This window comes from Conger conger, chromosome 10 (assembly GCF_963514075.1).
Source record: "Conger conger chromosome 10, fConCon1.1, whole genome shotgun sequence".
Classification (NCBI taxonomy): Eukaryota; Metazoa; Chordata; class Actinopteri; order Anguilliformes; family Congridae; genus Conger; species Conger conger.
Genome location: NC_083769.1, coordinates 46,238,604 through 46,265,083, shown reverse-complemented (window position 1 = coordinate 46,265,083; position 26,480 = coordinate 46,238,604). Strand labels below are relative to the sequence as shown.

The following is a 26,480-nucleotide window of genomic DNA, read 5'->3' as shown; positions in this document are numbered from 1 at the left end:
GTTCTCAGTACCTTTAAACAAAATGAACTACGTCAGAACTTAACCACAGCCAGTTCAATTAGCTCCCAAAAAAGGGGATGAGCTTGGAAACTGCTATGTAATAAAATCACACGACTGAACTTTTTTTATGGTTTGTGTTTCTGGAAGACAGTCCTGTTCTTTAGGCTTAGGCGACTGAAAGCAAGCGTTTTCATTTGGACATGAATTTGCACTGTAATTTCGTAAGTAAATTGAGCCGATATAATCTCAAATCCACCAGTTCTTTCATTTTCCCCTGTTTATTTTATGCGAGCGAGTTTGCTCGTCCCACAATCTGTTGTCTAAATACATTACCGCAACTGGAAGACATTTGCCTCTCAGCGTGGTCAAGGCGAAATGAGTTACTTGACGATGCAACTAATCGGGTCTATAATTTTAGACATTTGAGTGCTTTGCTTCATACACCCCAAGAGGGGCAAGAGGTCCTCAACACCTGCTGAACCCCGAGCAAGATGGACCCCTTTTTAAATATCCTTGCCCGCTTTGGGTTTTCTTAAAAACTCGACTTTGTTGCTTTCCTTTTGTTTTGATATGATTTTTCTAAAGACTTGTTTTTGTCATTTGTTTAATCATCTGTTTGCCCACCTTTGTTTAAAGTTATGTTTCATTGAAATAAGATTTGTTGTCGAGTTTTGAAATTAGTGCCTGTTTTTGTTAAAATCATTATTTTGTGTTATTGAGTCTGTTTTAAAAAGGGAAAAGATTTTAAATTGTAAGGAATTATAATAACCAACAAAACAACCTTTGCTTCATACACGTCAATTCATTTTGTATAGTAATATGTTAAGAGAAAACGATTCAATGATTCATCGATAACCATAACGTGTGCTACGAGGATCGAACAAACGCCGCCCCCATTCAAGTCTGTATAAGAGCGTTCATTGATGCTTTGCGGTCTTGCCAGCATTTTTGCTCTCATATGGAGCGACTGACTTGTGCAGATAGGGCGGTCTCGTTTTCATATTAAAATATATAGATATAGGTTAGTATATATTTTTTTAATACATTCGCTTGAAGGCTAGAGTTTAATTCACCTGACAACAATGGAATTTTGTCGGCGGATATGGTACACGCTCACAGTGCTCTACCTTTTTAATCTGGTAAGTCCTAAAGGTTTTATCACACGTGCCGGAAGATTTAAATTTTGTGGATGGGAAGTGCTTGTTGCGTTTATTTTCATGTGGTATATTCTATCATTGTATTAAATGTTGTGAGTTCTAGACTTCCGACGACGATGATTATGATGCTGGTGTTAGCAGCTAGTTATAATAGGCTATTATTTCACTGAAAAACATTTCATCTCTCTTACTGAAAATAGTTTCACAGTTGATTGATGTACTAACAGTATTTTAATTCAAATTTAGTTTAATATTCGTAGGCCTATCAGTTTAAAATGAATGGAATTTTATGCGGCTAATAGCCTATACTTCCTAACTGTTGATGTGAGGGAATTACTACTTAGGGGAAATTTGTTGTGAAAGCTTCATATAACTCAGAGACTGTTGAATTACAGAAATAAGTCAGTTAGGCTACAACAAAAAAAAAAGAAAAGAAAAAAACTATTGAACACTCAATTGTCATGCTTGGCAGTAGGCGACTCACTTTCCAGTTGCAAGAAGTGTATACAATGTACAACTCTTCCATGGGGTTTAAAAAGTTTTTAAATATTTTCCCTCACAACATAAATGCAGTAGACATAATTGGTGCTGAAGAGTGATAGCCCGTAGCCTAGGCGATACTAAAATGATTACCCGCAGTTTGCCGGTATCTGAGAGCTTTCACATCCTGTCAGTGTTCACATAGCAGCGGTCCACCACTCGTAAGAGTGCCTGCTCCGTCCTCATATCTGAAACGCGTTTTCTCATCATCACCTGGGCCATTCCTGGAACCTACCGTCTTTACCGTTTGCCCTGATTTTTGATCAGTCTCTGAGTGATTTGTACTTCAGCGATGAGTAAAAGGACCAACCAATGTTGAACATTCAAAGTTTTTTTTTTTTTTTTTTTTTCAGACACGTTATTGCCAGATCTCTTTGGAACTTTTTACCATAGTTCAGAGATGAAATATTCCAAGTAAAAACTGCAAACAGAAGATGTGGTTATGACGTAGCCAATACACCTCATAGCGACGTTTAATTAGAACACGGTTAGCTAAGGTTTACAAATGGAGTTTTGAATTAACCGTTGAAAAGTGAAACAGCAAACCTAAATGCACAGCGCGGTTACGGCTACTCATAACCGCTGAGTGCAGTGAGCTGGGTTCGGAGACTCGGATATGAATGTGCTCTCTGTCATGATGAGCCTGATATGAGTGTGCGTAACTTAGGCGACCTCGGTTTGGCGCACCGTCTTGGCTACGCAAATATGTTCATTGCACTAGTTAAAATGAGCTGATGTTAAAATCAGTGAGATTATTCAATTGAATTGAGATGAGCGAATTTTATTGAATTAATTTCATATTGCACATAGAAAATATTGATAAGCATAAGTGTGCTCCTTAGGGGGCATGGTCACCTTAATTATAAGTCCTTGGTACAGCTATTTGTGTAGATAGCTGTATGAAATTCTGCGGCTGAGAATCCCCCTTGGTGCGCGAGATTTATATTTCCAAACAAAATCGGTCTTTGTGGTTTTTTTCGTCATCTTCCCCCTCTAGCGATTCACAATCTTTATGACTGACAACCCCACATGAAAGCTGGGGTTGCCACATATGAACAGCATAACAGATAAAGGGTCAGAGTTCGTATGATAGGGAGGATATTGTGCGAGTGGTGGGAAGAAGTCGTATCAAACATAACATTTCATATTTGTAATATTTTTCTGTGCAAATGCACAGAAAGTGCACAAAGACTTCTTCTGGTATGAAGGCTTTGCATCTTACTAGACTCATGTAGCATTAATTCTTATGTAGCATTAAGTTCTATGTCATCACTTGAGATGTACTTCATGTAAAGCATTATTTATTACTTACAATTATCCAAAATGTATGTACACTCAGTGAGCACTTTATTAGGTATTTATTAGTCTTATTTTTTAGACCTATTAAGTCTTCTCCTGCCTATCAACTTCGAGTTATGATATGTTGTGTGTTCAGAGCTGCTCTTCTGCATGCCACTGTTGTAATGTGTGGTTATTTGCTTTACTGTCACCTTCTGAAGGTCTTGACCATGTCTGCATGCTGTTATGCTGTTATCGTTGCTGTCACATGATTGGCTGATATATTAATATTTATATATAAATATTTGCTTTAACAAGCTGATGTACAGGTTCATCTAATAAAGTAGTATTCTGAGTGTATAGAGTACTGTGCAAAGGTGTGAAAAAATGCTGTAAAATAACAATGCTTTCAAAAAAGAAATGTTAATGGTTTATTTTGATCAATTAACAAAATGCATGAACAGAAGAAGTGAATGAACAGAAGAAAAATCTAAATCTGCAGGTAGGTTGTTCCAAACATCTTAAGAGAACTAGCCACAGTTCTTCTGTGGATTTAGGCAGCCTCAAATGCTTGTCTCTTCATGTAATCCCAGACAGACTCAATGATGTTGAGATCAGGGCTCTGTGGGGGCCATACCATCACTTCCACAACTCCTTGTCCTCCTTTATGCTGAAGATAGTTCTTAATGACATTGGCTGTATGTTTGGGGTCATTATCCTGCTGCATAATACATTTGGGGCCAATCAGATGCCTCCCTGATGGTATTGCATGATGGATATGTATCTGCCTGTACTTCTCAGCATTGAGGAGACTCCATTTGCAGAAATGCAGCCCCAAACTTGCAAGGAACCCCCACCATGCTTCACTGCTTGATTGTGTTTCAACCTACATATTAAATTGATGATCATTAGCTCCTGTTTGGCATAATTGGTTAATCACACACCTGACCATATGCTTACAAAATCCCTGACTTTGTGCAAGCGTACCTAGAAGAATTGATGCTGGTTTGAAGGCAAAGGGTGGTTACACCAAATATTGATTTAATTTAGATTTTTCTTCTGTTCACTGACTTTGCATTTTGTCAATTGATAAAAAAGAAACTATTCACATTTCTATTTTTGAAAGCATTCTTACTTTATAGCATTTTTTTCACACCTGCCTAGAACTTTCGCACAGTACTGTACATACGAAACAAAAAAAGGAAGTCAGAATTGAACCTTCTATATCAGACAACATAATGTGTGATGATTTTCTGCAATGTCACTTCAATCTGCACTGTGTGCTTACCGCTGAGTCACACTCCACTCATAGTATATGGTTTCTATTTGAAACACAAGATGTATGAGGAGAAATAGACTGCCAAACAAACACTCCCCTAGCTGCCATCCTAAATCTGGTTGGTTATTTTTAAACATTTATGAAGCAATCATAAAGCATGAGTCATTATCACAAGTTTTGGAATGTTTTTTCACCAAAAATGTTATCACTTGTTTTTGAGTAAGATAAGCACAATTAATGAAGTATTTTGACTTTAGTAAAAGTGGAAAATACCCTGACAGATTATCACAGACTGGTATGTGTCAGCGTTTAACCAACGTAATTTGTTTTGAAGCCTTAAAATAGAATCAAGCATGATAAGTGCATCAAGTAAATCAACAGAATAAAGTACAAGTGTAAATATATCCTGAGTGCATGCTCTTTTGCCTGACCATTTACTGTGGTCTCTTTTTCGTATTTCATATTATGTGTTGTGATCTGTAACGAAATACCCCAAAAAACACACATCACAGAAAACATTTAATATTAATATAATTATGAGCAGACCCAAATTGAAAAACAAAACTGTGCCGAATGTTAAACCATATACATCTAACAAACAAACTATATACAACTATCTTAACGACACGAATATACACGCAATGTATTGTATACTCCTAAAGCATTCTAATCTCCTCCTAAAGTCCTTTCCTGACAGAGCCAAAAGTGGGAGAATATTTGTAGCTGGACTGCCCACATTGCTGATAGGGCTATCGCCACCTCTGATTGGAGTTTGTTTCATTAACGTTTGATGCGGAGGAATGCTTTATTGCTCTCGGATGGTTAATAATAGCAGCCGTAGTAGTGGCAGTGGTGGCAGCAGGAAGAGTCGAGGAAGTGCTAATAATAACAGCGGAAGCCGTTTCAGCGGTAGTAGTAGTGGTGGTGGTAGAAATGGTGTTCATAGTGATAAAATAACGGCATGCATAAGGTCAACTGCTTTAAATGATGCATTTAAATGTAAAAAACTCATTGTCAATCATTTTACTTTTTTTATTTAATGTTTACGCGAAAAATCTGCCCACACTTCTCGAGAATTGCCCCTCCCAGGGTTGCCCCATGCATGCCAGATAAAATCTGCTGTGATCCATTTTTGGCCAAGAGCTTTTGCACTGAAGAATTACTGCATTACAATCCTATAATGTTAACAGTTTATGAACGGTCAAATTGACCCCAAACATAATATGAAGGTTGAGTCATAAATTAAATAATCTTTCTTCTTTCATCAATCTTTCTCGGAATGCATTTGCAAATTGGTTTGGTCTGCCTCCCTCTCAGCCATTTTTGTGTGATTGTGTGCTGACTCATATTTTGAATTATATATACGGAATTATATGCATAATTATTCTCTAGAATTATTCCTGTTTCTGTGCTGAATTACATACAGTTGATTAACTTTGAGTGGATACCTACATGGACACCTGACACCTTCAGTAACTGCTGAATTATAGATAAGCAAGGTTTAGGGAGGTAAGTTAAGTGTTAAGTGTCATGAAGGTTTTTCTGGAAATTATCTGAAAGCCAGAAACTCTGTTTGCACAATGAGTCAATTATGAGTCAATGGGGAGCCTCAAAAGCAGTCTGGAATTTCTGCGCTGGAATATGGTCAGAACTGGTATAAACTCTGTAAAGTCTTTATGGTGATGTCAGTAACACTGTCGAAAAGTTACCTTTCAAAAAGAAGGTGGTTTACAGTACACTGTTTAAAGTGCTCAAGTTGATTAACATTCAGCATAGTAGCTCATCCATCCGTCCATTATCTTAACCCGCTTATCCTGAACAGGGTCACAGGGGGCGAAAGGCAGGAATACACCCTGGACAGGTCGCCAGTCCATCGCAGGGCACACACACCATTCACTCACACACTCATACCTACGGGCAATTTAGCCTAACCTGCATGTCTTTGGACTGTGGGAGGAAACCGGAGTACCCAGAGGAAACCCACACGAACACGGGGAGAACATGCAAACTCCGCACAGAGAGGACCCGGCCGACCGGGATTCAAACCCAGGACCTCCTTGCTGTGAGGCGGCAGTGCTAAGCTCCTTCATTCCACTGCCTCATCCGCACCGCCTGGCATAGTAGACATGAAATGGAAATTGTGGTTTCGAGAACATCAGCCAATTGCACGCTTGTCTCGAAAACATGCGCTGCTGATATTATTACAGAGAAAGGAAGAAGGAAGACAGTTCTTGATTTATGTTTTGAAATAAATAAAGCATTCAAATACAGTATTCTCAGACATGTCATTTTCAGATAGTTGACCACAACATATTGCCACACCTGAGAAGCTGGTAGGGATATATAAATATATTTTTTTATTATATATTTTTTTGATCCCGTCCTGGTTGTGTCGAAGTGTCCCTAAGCATGACACCTAACCCCTAAATGCTCCTGACGAGCACGGCAGCCAATCGGCGTTGGTGTGTGAGTGTGCGTATGAATGGGCGAATGAGAAGCAGAAGCATCAATTGTACAGCACTTTGGATAAAGGCGCTATATAAATGCCAGCCATTTGCCATTTGCCATTTGGTTGCCAATGTGGAGGCGCCGCATACATACGGCCACGTCCCCACGGCAACGTCCCCACGGCAACTTGATGGATCGTGAGATCCGGAGGGCGACACGCCCTCCGTAGTTGAACGCGGCGAGCCGACGCGGAGTCCTCCCTTACGCCGCTCCGCGCAAGCCGGCCGAAACTCAGACATTGGCGCACTGCTGCTCATTAGCTCTGAACCGCATATTTTTCCTCTTACGGGCGTTCTTGCCACCACCTCGATGGCGTGTGCGAGGGGTTAACCATGCATTCCTGCCTAACCCGTCCCTGTCAATCTCTCATCAGGCGGGCCTAGGGCCGGGTCCTCGCCACTGCCGCGGGCAGCTCTTGGAAATATTACATTATTACATTACGTGGCATTTAGCAGACGCTCTTATCCAGAGCGACGTACAACAAAGTGCAAATTAAACACAAGAACAAGTGCAAAGAGGACCTGAGAGGACAGTACAGTTCCGAGTCCTAGTGTAAACATGCAGAAAATCAGAACCCTTTAAGAGTACAATCAACTTTCAAACTAGCATACCACAATTGCAGCTAGGATACAAAAAATAACAATACCTATACAAGTAACAATATCGATACAATCTATACATAAGTGCCATTACAGTCTAAGGCTAATCATGGTGGTGAGTTGGGGAGGGAAAGGTGTAGCCTGAAGAGATGCGCTTGAAGGAGGTCAGAGACTCTGCCGTTCTGACATCCGTCGGGAGGTCATTCCACCACCGTGGGACCAGGACAGACAGCAGTCGTGAGCGTGAACGGAGGGGTCTTGTTGGTGTATAAGTCTTGATAAGGGATTGAATATATTGGTTACGATGTTAATACGATGTAATTTCGTTGCCAAAGAGCAATGTTACACGGTATATTCTAGCAATATCACATTCTTCCCATGTTAACTTTTTTGCTTTTTTTTGTTGAAAGCTCATTTTGTTGAAAGACTACATTTTCTTGTTTACAAAATATTTTTAGGGGCATGTAGAATAATGCCACTTTCAGACCACACTACTGCTGCCTGTTAATATGCCTGTTGTCAGCTTCCACTATTTCATGTGTTATATAATTTAGCTGTTTTATAGCATTTTTCTGTGTGTAATATTGTTTTGCTGTATGTTATATTTTGCTGTGTGTTGTAGCAGTTTGGTACACCACAGTATATTATTTATATGATACTACAGCTGTGTTATATTGTCTTGTAACAGCAGGTGTTGTATTGCTTTACTTTGTGATATTGTTTTGCTGTGTGTTATACTGTTTTGCAATGTGTTGTGTTATTTTGCCATGTGATACTTTCTTGCTGTTTTACATTGTTTTGCTATGTGCTATATTGATTTGCAGTGTGATATTGTCTTGCTGTGTTACATTGTTTTGCGGTTGTGCAATGTAATCTACATTTCTCTGTGTGTGTGTGCAAGCAGACTGTGCACTATTGTTTCAGGTGCTTTCCTCTTCTGTCTCCCGCTCTCTCAGGTTGATTTTGTATGGTCCAGGAGATGCTCAGACCAGCCAGAATGCAAGGAAGGTAACGCCATACTCAGACCTGCTTTGTTATTCATCGATCCATGTGTTTTACAGAAATAGTTACAAAATTAAGGATGCACAATAATACCAGGGGTTTATCGGTATTGACCGATAAAACACACCTATTGACAAGTAAGGAATTGTATGAAAAGCAGAATATATCTTCTTTTATTATCTCACCGTGACTTAAATGAAAAGTAAACAACATTTTATGTTGCATTGGAGCTAAATTAGGGTGCCCACATGTCTGCCTGTTGAACTTCTAAGATTGTGTGGAAGCATTTGCTCCCAACACCCCAGCAAGACCACTCCGGTCTGCCAGCTCTGGTGGCCTTGTGGTCGAGCTGCACAGCGGTGGAATGACTTGCCTACCACTATCAGGACAGCAGAATAGGGGCAGCCCATAGCAGCTTATACCATTAGGGGCAGCCCTAGCGGCTAAGGTGCAAGCCCCGGTGTAGCCACGATAAGATCATACTTGCTTAGAGTCGGGAAATGTGATCCTTAAACAACAAGACAATACCGCACAACGAGACAATATCACACAACAATGAGATACCACATGTTTCTGAGAGTGAGTGCGGCTTTTGTCCTGAGTGATCCTGAGGCTTTTTTTCCTCCATGTTCTGCGATTCTTTCACACCAGGCGTCTTTACAGAGCAGTGCCAGTGCGTCCCCTGCTCACCAGACAAATACAGGACTGTGAGGAGCAATCATGCCCGATGCGAGTTCTGCACACAGGCATGCGACGGTACGAGGAGCGTTTTATCCCCGACTCTGTCGTCTGACTAAAGACACATCTTGGCTTTATTCCTCTGATCGCAGTGTCAGCTTTTGTATTTGCCTTTGGCAGTTTTGTTGACATTTAGATCTCAATCAAACATCCACGTCTTTCGTAAAAGGATGTCCGTACAAAAGAAAAAAAGCCCTTGTTTTGTGCTCATCGCAGCCCCTTCTGTTTGTGTGCAGCTGAGCGCCACCTGGTGCAGATACGGGACTGTACCGCCCACATTAATCGAGAATGCCACTGTGACAGGGGCTATTTCTGCCAGAGCACTGCGCAGTACACCTGCCGAAGGTGTCTTCCTTGCCCGGACGGGACCTTCCTGAGCACCACCTCACGCCGGGAATCCTGTCACCGGCACACCGAGTGAGTACAGCCCGGCTCAGCAATGATATGCCACACAGCAAGACAATACCACAAAGCAAGACAATATCACACAGCAAGACAATACCACACAGCAAGACAATACCACACAACAAGACAATACCACAAAGCAAGACAATACCACACAGCAAGACAATACCACAAAGCAAGACAATACCACACAACAAGACAATACCACACAGCAAGACAATACCACACAGCAAGACAATACCACACAGCAAGACAATACCACACAGCAAGACAATACCACAAAGCAAGACAATACCACACAGCAAGACAATACCACACAGCAAGACAATACCACAAAGCAAGACAATACCACACAGCAAGACAATACCACACAGCAAGACAATACCACACAACAAGACAATACCACACAGCAAGACAATACCACACAGCAAGACAATACCACAAAGCAAGACAATACCACACAGCAAGACACTACCACACAACAAGACAACACCACAAAGCAAGACAATACCACACAGCAAGACAATACCACACAGCAAGACAATACCACACAACAAGACAATACCACAAAGTAAGACAATACCACACAGCAAGACAATACCACACAGCAAGACAATACCACAAAGCAAGACAATACCACACAACAAGACAATACCACACAGCAAGACAATACCACAAAGCAAGACAATACCACACAACAAGACAATACCACACAACAAGACAATACCACAAAGCAAGACAATACCACACAGCAAGACAATACCACACAGCAAGACAATACCACACAGCAAGACAATACCACACAGCAAGACAATACCACACAACAAGACAATACCACACAGCAAGACAATACCACACAACAAGACAATACCACACAACAAGACAATACCACAAAGCAAGACAATACCACACAGCAAGACAATACCACACAGCAAGACAATACCACACAACAAGACAATACCACACAGCAAGACAATACCACACAGCAAGACAATACCACACAGCAAGACAATACCACACAACAAGACAATACCACACACAGCAAGACAATACCACAAAGCAAGACAATACCACAGAACAAGACAATACCACAAAGCAAGACAATACCACACACAGCAAGACAATACCACACACAGCAAGACAATACCACAAAGCAAGACAATACCACACAACAAGACAATACCACAAAGCAAGACGATACCACACAACAAGACAATACCACACAGCAAGACAATACCACACAGCAAGACAATACCACACAACAAGACAATACCACACAACAAGACAATATCACACAGCAAGACAATACCACACAACAAGACAATACCACACAAGACAATACCACAAAGCAAGACAATACCACACAACAAGACAATACCACACAAGACAATACCACACAGCAAGACAATACCACACAACAAGACAATACCACAAAGCAAGACAATACCACACAACAAGACAATACCACACAGCAAGACAATACCACACACCAAGACAATACCACAAAGCAAGACAATACCACAAAGCAAGACAATACCACACAACAAGACAATACCACAAAGCAAGACAATACCACACACAGCAAGACAATACCACACACAGCAAGACAATACCACACAACAAGACAATACCACAAAGCAAGACAATACCACACAACAAGACAATACCACAAAGCAAGACAATACCACACAACAAGACAATACCACACAACAAGACAATACCACACAGCAAGACAATACCACACAGCAAGACAATACCACACAGCAAGACAATACCACAAAGCAAGACAATACCACACACCAAGACAATACCACACAGCAAGACAATACCACACAGCAAGACAATACCACACAACAAGACAATACCACAAAGCAAGACAATACCACACAGCAAGACAATACCACACAGCACGACAATACCACACAGCACGACAATACCACACAGCAAGACAATACCACACAACAAGACAATACCACAAAGCAAGACAATACCACACAGCAAGACAATACCACAAAGCAAGACAATACCACACAGCAAGACAATACCACACAGCAAGACACTACCACACAGCAAGACACTACCACACAACAAGACAACACCACAAAGCAAGACAATACCACACAGCAAGACAATACCACACAACAAGACAATACCACAAAGCAAGACAATACCACACAGCAAGACAATACCGCACACAGCAAGACAATACCACACAACAAGACAATACCACAAAGTAAGACAATACCACACAACAAGACAATACCACAAAGCAAGACAATACCACACAACAACACAATACCACACAACAAGACAATACCACACAGCAAGACAATACCACATAACAAGACAATACCACACAAGACAATACCACACAACAAGACAATACCACAATTCAAGACAATACCACACAACAAGACAATACCACAAAGCAAGACAATACCACACAGCAAGACAATACCACAAAGCAAGACAATACCACACAGCAAGACAATACCACACAGCAAGACACTACCACACAGCAAGACAATACCACACAGCAAGACAATACCACACAGCAAGACAATACCACAAAGCAAGACAATACCACACAACAAGACAATACCACACAACAAGACAATGTAACACAGCCATAGTATCATATAAATAATACTGTGGTATACCAAAATGCTACAACACATAGCAAAATATAGCATACAGCAAAACAATATTACACACAGAAAAATGCTATAAAACAGCAAAATTATATAACACATGAAATAGTGGGAGCTGGCAACAGGCATATTAATTTGAGGCAGCAGTAGTGTGGTCTGAAAGTGGCATTATTCTACATGCCCATAAAGATATTTTGTAAACAAGAAAATGTAGACTTTCAACAAAATGAGCTTTCAACAAAAAAAAGCAAAAAGTTAACACAGGAACAATGTGATATTTCTTGAATATACTGTGTAACAATGGTCTTTGGTATAACATTTGTATGAAAATATTAGCAGTTCTGCTCACATTAACCCTCCTAATATGTCTGGGGGGTTTGACCCTCTTAAAAACCAGTTAACCTTTTTATATTGATACTGAATGATGTTTTTCTAATTTTCTAAATTACATGTGTTGTGCAGTGTTATTCTGACCCTTTGTAACTGTATAAAATGTAAGAAAATATACAACCATTTAAAAACAATTCTCAGATTTCTTTGTGAGTGATTCTATACAGGTGCAAAACTTTCACTTACTGTTCCTTAGGCTCTAAAATGAGAAATTATTTCTCACAGAATTGTAATATTTTTTTCATAAAAGAAAAATTTGGGAGACAATAAGAACAAAATTACGTGTCAAAAAAAAGTATTGCAATATTTTTGTGTTTATTTCAACTGTTGGGCTCAATTTGACCCTAAATATAAAACTGGTCATAAAATCCTAACATAATAGGAGGGCTAAAATACCATGAATAATAAGGTATGTAAAATGGCCTGACAAGCAGCAATACTCTACCAGCAGAGGTCTCTGTTGAGCCACAGTGATTGGCAGTCGGAGGAATTCTTCAGGGTATGAAAACCTCCAGTTAAGTTTCTCTGATTCTTAATTGCAGCTGTGGACGTCAGGGAATGGCTTTGATCTCGACGGGCAACAGCACTCATGACCACGTTTGCGCCCGTTTGACCACAAACCCCACCCCCAAGGAAACAACCGTCCCACCTTCCACCGTGTCTACGAAGACTACGAAGATCGCCCAGACTGTTACACACGACCACTCTCTTCTAGGAGAGGAAGACCTCTCCACTGGCCCCAAGGCCTCTCCACTGGGACAGCCTGTAAGCCACAGTAAGTTCACCAACGACAAAATATTAATATATATATATATATATATATAATATAGTTTTTTTTACAGTATCTTACAGTCAATATAGTTATAGGTTTACAGTAAGTTAAAAATACACTCAGTGATTATTTTATAAGGTAGACCTGTATACCAGCTTGTTAATGCAAATATTGAATCAGCCAATCATGTGGCAGTAACTAAATGCATACGAGCATGCAGACATGGGAGGGAAGAAAAGTGACTCTGACCGTGGAATGATTGTTGGTGCCAGACAGGGTGGTTTGAGTATCTCCGAAACTGTGGATCTCCTGGGATTTCCATGCAAAACAGTCTCTAGAATTTGCAGTGAATGGTGAGGAAAACAAAAAACATCCAGTGAGCGGAGTCCTGTGGGTGAAAATGCCATGTTAATGAGAGAGGTCAGAGGAGAAGGGCCAGATTTGTCAAAGCTGACGGGAAGGTGACAGTAACGCAAATAACCACACATTGTAACAGTGGTATGCAGAAGGGCATCCGTGAAACACACAACACATCAAAACTCTTAAGTGGATAGGCTACAGCAGCAAAAGACTGAATAAGTCTAAAAAAGAAGTTTAATAACTACTAAAAAAAAGTGCTCACTGAGTATATAAGCAATTTGGTAGTCTGGTAGCATATGATGAATGAAGTCTGGTAGTGCCCTCAAAAAGTATGGGAATGGTTTATTTTCACAGTGCAGTCCATAAGTATTTGGACAGGGACAGCACAATGGATTTGAAATTCGACAATGAATATGAGGATGAAGTACAGAATGCATTAATTTGTGGGGAACCACGTTCCCCCTGTTTAGGGAAGCTAATGATGGCTGCTCGGCTGCTTCTTTGCCAGCTGTGTGTTTTGTGCCATTAATTTATGCACAAGAAACCTTAGAAGAAGAAAGCCTAACCCGCATGTCTTTGGACTGTGGGAGGACACTGGAGTACCTGGAGGAAACCCACACAAACACAGGGAGAACATGCAAACTCCACACAGAGAGGCCGACGGGGATTCAAACCCAGGACCTCCTTGCTGTGAGGCGGCAGCGCTACCCACTGCGCCATCCGTGCCGCCCAAGCTATATACGACGTGCAAGGCACACAAAAAAAACACTTTCTCAGGAACTCTGAGCTCGTGTGTGACCTCTGTGTGACCTCTGTTCTCCTGGAATTACAGGGAGGGACAGTGGTTGGTTTTCCTCAGAGCTTTCAGAGCTGATTCATGAGTGCAAGGTTTATATTTCAGCATCTTCCCCAGAACTCAACCTGGGAAGGAAGTAGAAATCACAAGTGCTGATGTCAGTCAAGCAGTACATTGCTGGGAGGAAGAATGAATCATAGTACAGGCGCCAAAATATTGGGTGTGTCAAAATAAGCTTTAAGTCTCTGAGTCAGCCCCCCTATAACACCTCATTAATTTGAAAAAGATCAGGGGGGAGTATTTACATCACGTTACATTAAGAGCATTTGACAGACGCTCTTATCCAGAGCAACGTACAGTTGGTTAGACTAAGCAGGAGACAATCCTCCCCTGGAGCAATGCAGGGTTAAGGGCCTTGCTCGAGGGCCCAACGGATTTTATGGCGGCTACACCTGGAATCAAACCACCGACCGTGCAGGTCCCAGTCATTTACCTTAACCACTATGCTACAGACCAGCCCATTTGGAGCTCACCTGGTACATTGCATACACTAAGATGGACACCTGTCCAAAATTAACCTCACATTTATTGTTTCACTTCAAATCTAATGGGCCAGAGTACAGGGCCAAAACAACAAAAATTGTGTCACATTCCAAATACTCACAGGCTGCACTGTATGTTACGCTATAATCCTTTAAAAAAATAACATATTTTATATATTTTCCCAATTACATTTTTGTAGGAATATCCATTCATGCTGTTTGCATTTTGCAATTGCTTCTCTATTTTCCTCCAATATTCCCCAAGTATTAAAATGTGATGATGCAAGACCTTGTAGAATGCAGAAGACCTAGCACCTATTTTTCTTAGTTGTATAGTCGTGGATAAAAAATTGTATCTACTTACATCGTACCTATGTAGTCTTATCTCTCTCTTGTTTATTGCGGTTGATGTCTCTAACAAGAAAATGTATCAAACGCAACCACATCTGTTGACACTTTATCTTTAACATTAGGTTTGATATGCTGCTCAATATTACCGTGTCGGTTGACATTATTGATCGTCTCTAGGTAGTCTTCGTTTCTCCATAATACGTGATGATTGGATTCTCTTGTGATTTGTTCGGGGGTGTAGCTTCATTTCAAACAGAGCCCTGCTACTGTATTTGGAGTAAACAAACTGTAATGTGACCACCAGCCAACCCATCCATCCATCCATCCATTATCTGAACCCGCTTATCCTGATCAGGGTCGCAGGGGGGCTGGAGCCTATCCCGGCATACATTGGGCGAAAGGCAGGAATACACCCTGGACAGGTCGCCAGTCCATCGCAGGGCACACGCACCATTCACTCACACACTCATGCCTACGGGCAATTTAGACTCTCCAATCGGCCTAACATGCATGTCTTTGGACTGTGGGAGGAAACCGGAGTACCCGGAGGAAACCCACGCAGACACGGGGAGAACATGCAAACTCCGCACAGAGAGGCCCTGGCCGACGGGGATTCGAACCCAGGACCTCCTTGCTGTGAGGCGGCAGTGCTACCCACTGCACCATCCGTGCCGCCCCAGCCAACTCAGATGTCGCCAAATCCAATGAGCCAATGAGCATTTATATCATGGTATTTACATATATTTTACCATTTTACAGACACCCCCAGGGACCTGGCTACCATGGCAGATAGGAATGACACTGAACAGAGTCAAGTTGTTGAAATAACTGTCCCTCCTTCCACTGCGTCTGAAAAGATAGTTGGCATTCCCACTGAACAACACCACTCTAAAGGTAACGGACAGTTACATTACATTACATTATTGGCATTTGGCAGACGCTCTTATCCAGAGCGACATACAGTTGATTAGACTAAGCAGGAGACAATCCTCCCCTGGAGCAATGCAGGGTTAAGGGCCTTGCTCAAGGGCCCAACGGCTGTGCGGATCTTATTGTGGCTACACCGGGATTAGAACCACTGACCTTGCGTGTCCCAGTCATTTACCTTAACCACTACGCTACAGGCCGCCCCGTGTTAGCACACAGTGTGTCATCCAGCTGCACTTCCTCACTTCAATTATACTGCATCATTTCCATAGAAAACAGGCAGTAATTCATCATTAATATCTTCATAAAATGAGTAGCACTTTGCTAATCTGGTTGCATATGATGAACATACACTCAGTAAGAACTTTATTAGGTATTTATTAGACTTATTTTTCATACTTATTCAGTCTTCTGCTGCTATGGCCTATCCACTTAGAGGTTTGAAGCTTTGGGTGTTCAGATGTGCTCTTCTGCATACCACTGTTGTAATGCGTGGTTATTTGCGTTACTGTCACCTTCCCCTCAGCTCTAACTGATTAACACCGCAGGACTGCTGCTCATTGGATGTTTTGATTGGCCACATGATTGGCTGATAAAATATTTGCATTAACCAGCTGGTGGTCTACCTAATAAATTGCTCACTGAGGGTCGTAGTGCCCTCCAAAAGTATGGGACTGATACTGTGAAAGTGCCTATTTTTGTGAAATACTGCTGTAATCCACCATGTTTTTTTTATTTAAAATGCCATGAATGCCATACCTTTTCAGAAATATCTTTTTTGTGCCAATATCAATTCAATGTATTTGAATTCTGTATTTGCTCCATTATATAGCCTACTATTAGTGCCATTGGGTGCCACATTCCTGCTAAATAAATGTACAGGAACTACGGTAGCAAGTTGAATACGGAAGAGCAATCTCCTACCGTAAAACCCAAATATTGTGCCCGTTCACAATATACTGTATGTACAGTATGTATCTTTCTCTCTCACACTCACACATTTTTCTGTCTGTCTGTCTCTACGTCTGTAGATTTCCTGACCGGGGCAATAATATTGATGTTTATTATCCTTGTCTTGCTGCTGGGCTTTTTCCAATGTTACAAAACGTCGGCATTTCGAAAGAAATGTAAGTGTTCTTTTATGGGAATTTCTTCTTCTTCCCTCTTCTCTCTTCTTCATCCTCATCGACAATGATATGCTTGGTGACTTGTTATTGTATGTGTTGTAATGGATGACTTGTTATTGTTATGTCTTGCAATGGATGACTTTTTATTGTATGTCTTGTAATGGATAGAAAAATGCATGCAGTACACACGTACACATTGGCAGTCAACCGAGTCAATGCGTCCATACAGTGTCCTAACTTTATCTCGGAAGACAGCTCCCGTAGTCTATTGCAAAGTCATCTTTAAAAAGTCTCTAAAAAGGTGTATAGCTTGCAATAAAATGTGAATATGTGTTATACAACAATTATACATACAGTATATGAGATTACTACCGCATAAGCATTAGTAACTGTATTCAGATAATTAAATATTCATATATATTTATAAATATAATGGATATTTATAGTATGTAATTAATACTTTTTGGCTTGCTCCTAGGTCTGCCTGTTGTGAAAAATGTGAGTACCTCACCACCCTGTGCCTGTTAAGTAAGGGAGAGATCTTATCTCTGCCTACCAGACTCACAACCTAGCTTGAGCCGTAAGCTCATAGATTTTACATTACGTTACATTAATGGCATTAGGCAGACGCTCTTATCCAGACTACATTACATTACATTACATTACATTACATTAATGGCATTTGGCAGACGCTCTTATGCAGAGCGACGTACAACAAAGTGCAAAGTTCATACCCCATAACCAGGGATAAGTGCGCTGAAAGTCCCGAGAGGGAAGTGCAATTCCAACTGCTACCTGCAGGAGACTAAGCAGGAGACAATCCTCCCCTGGAGCAGTGTGGGGTTAAGGGCCTTGCCCAAGGGCCCAACGGCTGGGCGGATCATATTGTGGCTACATCAGGATTCGAACCAGGGTGTTTGTTGCTGCTATTCCTCTCTTGACCATTAGAAGAAGAAGAATTACCTATTGCACCTTTAAGTTAAATAAATTATGGGATATGAAGCCCGAGGTCAGTTTCCTCATCCTGGTGGACGGTGAGGTTGTATTCTGGTTGTATTCCGTCATCCTGGTGGGCAGTGAGGTTGTATTCTGTATATCTGTTCCCCCCTCAGGCCAAGCAGGAGCAGTGGGGTCCGTGGAAGGACCCGGCTTCTCTGAAGCACCTTGGGTCTGAAGGGAATCCTAGTCCGAGTGTCCTCCACCCCCTCATCAGCAAGAAAGGAGAGGGTCTCGATGGGCTGAAGACAGGCCCCGGGGGGCTCCAGCAGGTCACCGTCGACCAGTCCCGGGGAAGAGAGAATGTCAACAACACTGTGGGTGAGTGCAGCTTGTTTAGGGAAGCACATTGATGATTGATGATTGGATGCGTTAGATTGATGCTGCCCTCGGTCCTGAACACTGCGTGCAATCAGGGCTGTGATTGGACCTGCGCTTGATCCAGAACACTGCATGCAATCAGGGCTGTGATTGGTTCCGCACTCAGTCCTGAACACTGCATGTAATCAGGGCTGTGATTGGTTCTGCACTCAGTCCTGAACACTGCATGTAATCAGGGTTGTGATTGGTTCAGCACTCGATCCAGAACACTGCGTGTAATCAGGGCTGTGATTGGTTCTGCACTCAGTCCTGAACACTGCATGTAATCAGGGCTGTTATTGGTTCTGCACTCAGTCCTGAACACTGCAGTCCTGGTCAAAATGGCTTAAAATATAACAAATAACACAGATTATCCATTACACACAGCAAGACACAGAAGAACATAGACGATATACAAACAATTTAGGCTGAAACAATGAAACAGCAAAAGAACAATCTGGCAACCCAAAGCTTGCTGAGGAAGAAGGAGGATGTGATTGCATCAGTCCCCCGGAACCAAGTCTCCCTAGGCCTGTGAACCAGGCCTCCTACGTGTATATAGTCCAATAATTTGATAATTGGCCTTGAATCGCAGCTGTGGCCATACCCGTAGTTAGGGCCAATGCTACCCCCTGCTGGACAGCACCATACATTACCTTTGTGGCACCACACAAGTTTAGATAGATAGATAGATAGATAGATAGGTAGATAGATAGATAGATAGATACTTTATTCATCCCGGGGGAAATTTTAGAAAAAAAAATTCTGTAACTCCATTTCTGTAACAGGTAAGGATGTACCTCACTGACGAAGTTTAAAGCTGTTGCATAAATGATCTTAGTACCTATTTAATTAACTTTTGTTCCCTAAATCCTGCACCTACAGATATTTAACCCACCAGTTTTTGTCTAAAATCGGATATTAACGAGATACCCGTTTTTATCTGAAAGCGCTAAATATATTGTTGAAATGGTAAATGTCTGCATTTATATAGCACCTTCATCCAAAGTGCTGTACAATTCACTGATTCATACACACACACACACACACACACACACACACTCAATGTGCAGTCATGCAAGGCTCCATCCATACATATTGTCCATGAAACAATAAATAAAATGATCTTAAAAAGGAACTTAATATTCACATTATTTTCGCCTTTTAAGAAACATTTGGCACAGGGATTCCCAGACCCCAGTTTGGGAAGCCCTTCTCCAACCACTGAGATAATCCAAGACATGGGCACACATTATTTCTGTCTAGACACCAGAAGTCGGCCCTTAACCCTGCATTGTGGGACTGGGACCCGCAAGGTCGGTGGTTCAATCCCCGGTGTAACCACAATAAGATCCACACAGCCATTGGGCCCTTGAGCAAGGCCCTTAACCCCACATTGCCCCAGGGGAGGATTGTCTCCTGCTTAGTCTAATCAACTGAGCGTCTACCAAATGGCATTAATGTAATGTAATGTAGTGTAATGTAGTGTAGTGTAGTGTAGTGTAATGTAATGTAATGTAGTGTACTGTACTGTACTGTACTGTAATGTAATGTAATGTAAATAATGTAATGTAGTGTAGTGTAGTGTAATGTAATGTAGTGTACTGTAATGTAATGGTTCCTGAGCGTGGGAAAGTGCTGTATGCGCAGTTCCTCTCAGTCTGCAGCGGTAGTGTTCTGTGTGCTTTCTCTCAGCTTCCGTGCCTGGGCAGGATGCGGTTTTCAGCGGTATATCAGAAGCTCTGTTATTTCACAGCATTTCCTAATTTCCTGAGTCATGCGTCGGGGTTTCCTTTAATTCAACGCACTTGGTCCCTCTGGACTGCTCACACAGTCTGCCCGCTCTGCTGTCAATAAACAGTGTCGGAAGCCGAGTCCCCGTTCATTGTCATTTTATTAACTTTTACTTTTCAACTGACAAATACACTGCAGAGCAGTCTCACAATTAGCTATCAAGTGTAACTTTGTCTGTTGCCCCTGGACAGCATAACCTTCACTGTGATATTATTCAATCTTCCATTGCGATGATTTTGACTTGGAGTGAGATTTAGTTGCATGTCAATAGCTGAGTGCAGTGGTCTTCAACCCTGGTCCTGGAGAGCTACAGGGTCTGCTGGTTTTTGTTGCTATTCTGCACATAATCAGTTTGATAACACAGGTAATTCCCCTCACCTGGTTACCTGGGTCTCGACAAGGTGGTGAAAACAAAAACCAGTAGACCCAGTAGCTCTCCAGGACCACAGTTGGAGGCCAATGGCCTAGTGGCTAAGGTGCATGAATGGCACCTGGACAGTTGATGGTTCAAGGCCACGTGTAGCCACAGTAAGATCAGTGCAGCTGTTGGGGCCCTTAACCGCACATTGTCAAAGTGTCCCAAAGTGGGGGTTAGGTGTCAGCAAGACACTTAACCCCCAAATGCTCCTGAAGAGCTGGTTGGTGCCACGCATGGCAGCCAATCGCGTGCGTATGAATGGGTGAATGGAGAAGCATCGATTGTACAGCGTTTTGGATAAAGGCGCCGTATTAATTGCCAAACGTTTAAATGCCAACCGTAATGTGTCACACGGTGTGTTTCCCATCAGGATCGATATTCATCTACTCCCCGAGGACAGTGATCCTGGGAAACGGCGCATCGGAGCAACAGGGCGAGGCAGGGGAGCAGCCGCCGCCACAGGAGGAGGCCGAAACCCCAGAAGAAGAGGGACCGGCCTTCACCAACGCCCCCCAGCAGGAGTCCCTGGGGGAGAACAGACGCCCCGTCTTCCAGGACCGGGGCCTCCAGGGGTGTGTGCAAGAGGCCGAGAAGCTGCGCTACCCCATCCCAGCCACCGGGAAATAGGAGACAAGGTGGGAGGATACAGGAGAGCGCGGGCGCCAAACAGAGCTAAAATGGAGAACAGAGGAGAAATGGGAAGAGGACAGAAAAAAAAAAAAAAAATTCACTGTGAAGGAGGACCAGTGTATGCACCCCGTGAGCAGAAAAATACTGGGAGTACACGGTAAAATGCCCAGCCTTAAATCATTCTCTTAATGACATGAGTGAAATAGGGACCGTATATATTCTGTAGGGGTTGATTTCACAATCTTACCGTGCTCGGGAGCGAAGAATTGGGAAGCTTCGCTGGCGAGAACAAGCTTCATGGACACAGGGGAGGAAGTTATCTTTATATAGACTGCTGTAGAGCCTGGAGGATAGAAACTGCTTCACTTCCTCCTGACAAAATAGTTCACCTCCTTTTCACAACATTGCTGCACATTTAACATTGTGTTTTAGGCATGTGATAATGGTACTGTATCAAATGTTTGCACTGTACTGTACTCTTTCACACAGGGCTGCACCCCCTGCAGCAAAGGTTCAGGGTTTAAGATTAAGTATCTAATCCTGCATTTTGGTTTGCATGACATAGCAGAGTTGTAATGCAATGTTCTGAATGAATTTTCATACATATCGTATACATTTCGTACATATCATAGCCAATTTCAAAAGCATTTTTTTGTTTGTTTGTTTGTTTGTTTGTTTAAATGGCATTTTTTGGTTAATTGAATTGCACTAGTCGTATTCAGGAATCTATTTAATGTGTGACAGACCTGAAAGAGGAAGAAGCCACAAGGTTATTTTTTAAAGATATTATAGTTGCTAACGTGCGTGATGGACTGTATATACACTGTATTTTACCTCGTCGTCTGTAAATAATAATGTTAGCCATACTGTACATTTTCCACGAATACATACAGTATGGCTGATTTAATAAATGCGGTGGCGGCACGAATGGTGCAGTGGGTAGGCCTCACAGCAAGGAGGTCCTGGGTTCGAATCCCCGTCGGCCAGGGCCTCTCTATGCGGAGTTTGCATGTTCGTGTGGGTTTCCCCCGGGTACTCAGGTTTCCTCCCACACTCCAAAGACATGCAGGTTAGGCTGATTGGAGAGTCTAAATTGCGTGTGTGCGTGTGTGCGCGTGCGTGCGTGTGTGTGTGTGTGCCCTGCGATGGACTGGTGACCTGTCCAGGGTGTATTCCTACCTTTCGCCCAATGTATGCTGGGATAGGCTCCAGTCCCCCTGTGACCCTGTTCAGGATAAGCAGGTTAGGATAATGAATGAATGAATGAATACATACAGTATGGCTGATTTAATAAATGTGTACATGTAGATAGTTGTTTTTCACTGGGATTCTGAATAAATGCTTCTTTTACTGTGCCCAGCTTCCTGAGTTCACGACAATCAACATTGCACAACTTGTACAATTATTTTCCTGTCCTCCGCCAAACACACTGCAGAAATGAACTCGACACTGTTATCACTGATTGACGTCATGACGATCGCTTGAAAAGGAAGTCGATTGCCTTCCTGTAGGTACGACATTCCTATAAACAGTTACTTAAAGGTGTGTTCTTTTTCTAAATGTCGTAAATGTCATCTTTGCACTTGCGAAGAAAAGACTAAGTCCTTTACGTGGCACTGTTCCCATGATAATGATGTAGTTCCAGAGAACATGCTTCCAGCAGAAACCAACTTATATTCACAGCTACTGTGCACCTGTACAACCCTTTAAAATTAAACATGCTGACAATTAAAGTTGAAAGTTTAGACTAAAGTAGTTTATTCAGTTGGAAAAAAACGCTGAAGACTGGTATTTTCTTTCTTTTAACGCGTTTTCACCAGTCAAGAAGCCCAATTGTGGTACAATGCTGTTGATTTTGGAGAGCACACAGGAACCTGTACTTTGGCACCCGCTGGGTCTAATCAACTATACTGTGCATCACTTCGGAATTTATAGATTTAAAAAAAAAATGTATCACTTTCCTGACTTCTGCATTGACAATAATGGCTAATAATGGCTAACACTAATCAACAACACCATGGCAGTTCAACGTAAGTTCCTTTATTCTACAAAGTATGCGCACACTTGCGAAATGTTTCCATATATTCATAACAGCACTTTGGGCCACATTGCTTAACAAAAAAAAAGGAATATGCGTATGAAGTGAGCACAGTCACAAGCAGAAGTTACCCAATGTTAATAATAATAATAATGCTGATTGGCATAATCATTAGCGGAGAACAGCAACATGAACAAAAAGTACTGAATTTGGTGCATTTTGTTTTAGTGAGTTTGAAACCTAGGGGTATGAGCAAGATGCACTCGCCCATGTGCGTAGGTTGTTTTTACACCACTGGGCCACTGCCAAGACAAAATTACTTTCATGTTTGAGGCACATCAGACCTTTTGTTACTTAAGTCGTTACAGAAGATTTCTCAGAAGCGTGACATGATGAATAAAAACGGCTGAATTAAACGATGCAAAGTTGACAATTTTCCTCGTTTATTTCCTTGTTTCATTTCGTACAGTTTCTATTCTGTTTAGTATGGGATTTGATTGAGGGTGTCGGCAATCAAGCGGCCCCGGGAAGGAAAAACACAAGCACTATTTATACAGGCGATTACTGTATGCGTGGGCTGATGGTAACTTTAAAGGTCAAAAGATAAAAACAGGAGAAGGCCATTCGGCCGGTTCATGCTCGTAATTTACCAAATCATGAGATGAGAAGTAGAAGGTTCTACCTGCGTTCTGAGTAGTTTTGAGATATTAAGCTGCAAATATTCCAAGCTTTTAAATATAGCATTGTTTCATACTTCTAAACAGTATTTTCGTATAAAACTTTACTGTACACGTGTAGCCTATTCAGGGCGCTATACAAACGTCTATATGGCACGAACTCATTTTTGTCAAAAATATCTATCGACCTTATTTCTGTGCATGTTGAAATTCAAAAGGCTATTGCATTGAAAGGGGCAAAAATGTCCGTGGTTGTTCTGCGGTTGTTAAAAGGTGTTGAGGGTCCTAGATTGTTCTCACCTAGCACATTGTGCGCGTGTGTGTGCGCGCGCGTGTGTGTGTGTCCACACTCGCACATAGATTCTGGTGTGAATGCACGCATGCTGCATACAGGCTATGTGCCTGTATGTAGACAACTGTGAATGTGAAATTGTTTGTGACAGTATTTGCGGCTGTAATTTCAGGAAATGCGCTGGTTTAACAGGTTCTCAGAAGCTGCAGGGTCGCATTGTAGAGTGACAGGAAGGGAGGGCAGGCTCTGAACGGCTCATGCCGTAATCAGTCACATTTTCACATTTCCCCTGTCGACGAACAGCAACGGAGCCGAACCGTCACGTGACCGTGACTCAGAACCTGACAGCGATAAAGTTTCACTTGAAGAATTTGATGCTGCTCTAATAAATGAATCATACTAAGAGCAAAATGGGTTTCAAAATTGTCGAGTCGTATTTCCTTCTTCTAAAGACTCAGTTGTGATTAGGTTCATCGGAACTGCTAGTTCAAGATGAATGTTTTCATGTTCCATCTTTTTTAAATGAATTATTTCTCAATTGTTCCATGGTGATATGTACATGATTCATAACTTCATTAATTTTTAGCGCAGGAAGCACAAAACAAAAATAATGACTCTTCTGGTCAGCCTTAAAGAGCTGTTCAAGCTCTGAAATTCATTTAGAAGTTTTTTTTCTCTGTTCCCCATGCCCGGCGGCACGGATGGTGCAGTGGGTAGCACTGCTGCCTCACAGCAAGGAGGTCCTGGGTTTGAATCCCCGTCGGCCGGGGCCTCTCTGTGTGGAGTTTGCATGTTCTCCCCGTGTTTGCATGGGTTTCCTCCCACAGTCCAAAGACATGCAGGTTAGGCTGTTTGGAGAGTCTAAATTGCCCTAGGTATGAGTGTCTGAGTGTCTGAGTGTGTGAGTGAATGGTGTGTGTGCCCTGCGATGGACTGGCGACCTGTCCAGGGTGTATTCCTGCCTTTCGCCCAATGTATGCTGGGATAGGCTCCAGCCCCCCTGCGACCCTGTTCAGGATAAGTGGGTTAAGATAATGGATGGATGGATGGATGGATGTTCCCCATGCCCAGTGCCTCAATCTATTTTCACATGTACAGTCTAACGTTTCTGATGGGAAATCAGAAAGCCATTTGACCGTAAGACAATATTTATGTAGGCGTTGTAGATAAGAACCACGATGTCCCCCCTTTTCAGATGGATAGAATAGCACTTACAATTCCATGAAGGAGAAGGGGTGTGTACTCTCAGAAAAACGTGTCACATTGACAGAATTTGGCTTCATTCATTCAGACCTATTCAGAAAATAATCTTGCCACAATCGCATTTATTTAAATAGGTTACTTGCGCAACCGTAACCAGCTTTCCCCGATCCAAACCGATGGCACGGATGGTGCTGTGGGAACTGGCACCACACAGTAAGGAGGTACTGGGTTCGAATCCAAGTCGGCCCGGTCCTCTCCATGTGGAGTTTGCATGTTCCCCCCATGTTCGTGTGGGTTTCCTCCTGGGAAGTCCGATGTCCTCCCATAGTCCAAAGACATGTAGGTTAGGCTGATTGGAGAGTCTAAATTGCCCATAGGTATGAGTGTATGAATTGAGTGTGTGCCCTGCGGTGGACTGGCGACCTGTCCAGGGTGTATTCCTGCCTTTCGCCCAATGTATGCTGGAGGGCCAAGAGGGGCAAGAGGTCCTCAACACCTGCTGAACCCGAGCAAGATGGACCCCTTTTTTAAATATCCTTACCCGCTTTGGGTTTTCTTAAAAACTCACTTTGTTGCTTTCCTTTTGTTTTGATATGATTTGATAAGACTTGTTTTTCATTTGTTTAATCATCTGTTTGCACACCTTTGTT

At 42.1% G+C, this 26,480-nt stretch overlaps 1 protein-coding gene across 1 annotated transcript; it reads left to right on the top strand.

The window, feature by feature from the left end:
* Positions 1 to 1,068: 1,068 nt before the first annotated feature.
* Positions 1,069 to 22,718, top strand: LOC133139241 (tumor necrosis factor receptor superfamily member 8-like). Its single transcript, XM_061258662.1, has 9 exons — positions 1,069 to 1,139; positions 8,318 to 8,369; positions 9,015 to 9,119; positions 9,338 to 9,518; positions 13,090 to 13,322; positions 17,327 to 17,422; positions 17,901 to 17,920; positions 18,535 to 18,739; positions 21,361 to 22,718. Exons 1-9 carry the CDS (start codon positions 1,083 to 1,085, stop codon positions 21,615 to 21,617), a joined length of 1,206 nt encoding a protein of 401 aa, XP_061114646.1. The 5' UTR covers positions 1,069 to 1,082; the 3' UTR covers positions 21,618 to 22,718.
* The last annotated feature ends 3,762 nt before the right edge of the window (positions 22,719 to 26,480 follow it).

Bases quoted from the DNA above. Each gene is read 5' to 3' on its own strand.
- LOC133139241 (XM_061258662.1), top strand. From the start codon at position 1,083: ATGGAATTTTGTCGGCGGATATGGTACACGCTCACAGTGCTCTACCTT. The intron at 1,140-8,317 runs GTAAGTCCTAAA...CCGCTCTCTCAG, and splicing joins TGCTCTACCTTTTTAATCTG to GTTGATTTTGTATGGTCCAG. The intron at 17,921-18,534 runs GTGAGTACCTCA...TTCCCCCCTCAG, and splicing joins GTCTGCCTGTTGTGAAAAAT to GCCAAGCAGGAGCAGTGGGG.